The following is a 657-nucleotide window of genomic DNA, read 5'->3' on the forward strand; positions in this document are numbered from 1 at the left end:
TTCCCTGCTGGATTTATCCCTTTTCCCCCCTGGATTTCCCTTCCCTGCTGGATTTATCTCCTTTCCCTGCTGGATTTATCCCTTTTCCCCCCTGGATTTCCCTTCCCTGCTGGATTTATCCCTTTTCCCCCCTGGATTTCCCTTCCCTGCTGGATTTATCCCATTTCCCACCCGGAATTCCCGCAGGAGCCAACGTGAACGCGGCCAAGCTGCACGAGACGGCGCTGCACCACGCGGCCAAGGTGAGGAACGTGGACCTGGTGGAGCTGCTGGTGGAGTTTGGAGGGAACATCTACGCCCGGGACAACCGGGGCAAGAAACCCTCGGATTACACCTGGAGCAGCAGCCCCACGGCCAAGTGCTTCGAGTTCTACGAGAGTGAGTGCGGAAATCCCGCTCTTTATTGGGAACTCGGCCGTCAAATCCCCTTTGGCCTGGGAATTGGGTCATCAAATCCCCTTTGGCCTGGGATTTTGGCCATCAAATTCCCGTTTCTGATCCCATTTTGATCCCGTTTCTGATCCCATTTTCATCCCGTTTCTGATCCCATTTAGATCCCGTTCCTGATCCCATTGTTCCTGTTCCCAGTCTGGTTTTTATCCCATTTCTGATCCCATTTTTATCCCATTTCTGATCCCGTTTTTATCCCATTTCTGA

The 657-nt window shown here is 52.8% G+C and overlaps 1 protein-coding gene across 1 annotated transcript in view; it reads left to right on the forward strand.

Moving 5' to 3' along the window:
• ASB13 (ankyrin repeat and SOCS box containing 13) overlaps positions 1–657 on the forward strand; it is an 11,427-nt gene that overhangs the window by 8,631 nt on the left and 2,139 nt on the right. Inside the window, exon 2 of the mRNA XM_005426973.3 lies at positions 187–378. Coding sequence (XP_005427030.3) covers positions 187–378 — 192 coding nt within the window. The remainder of the gene's footprint in view (positions 1–186; positions 379–657) is intronic.

Source organism: Geospiza fortis, unplaced genomic scaffold (genome assembly GCF_000277835.1).
Source record: "Geospiza fortis unplaced genomic scaffold, GeoFor_1.0 scaffold61, whole genome shotgun sequence".
Taxonomy (NCBI): Eukaryota; Metazoa; Chordata; class Aves; order Passeriformes; family Thraupidae; genus Geospiza; species Geospiza fortis.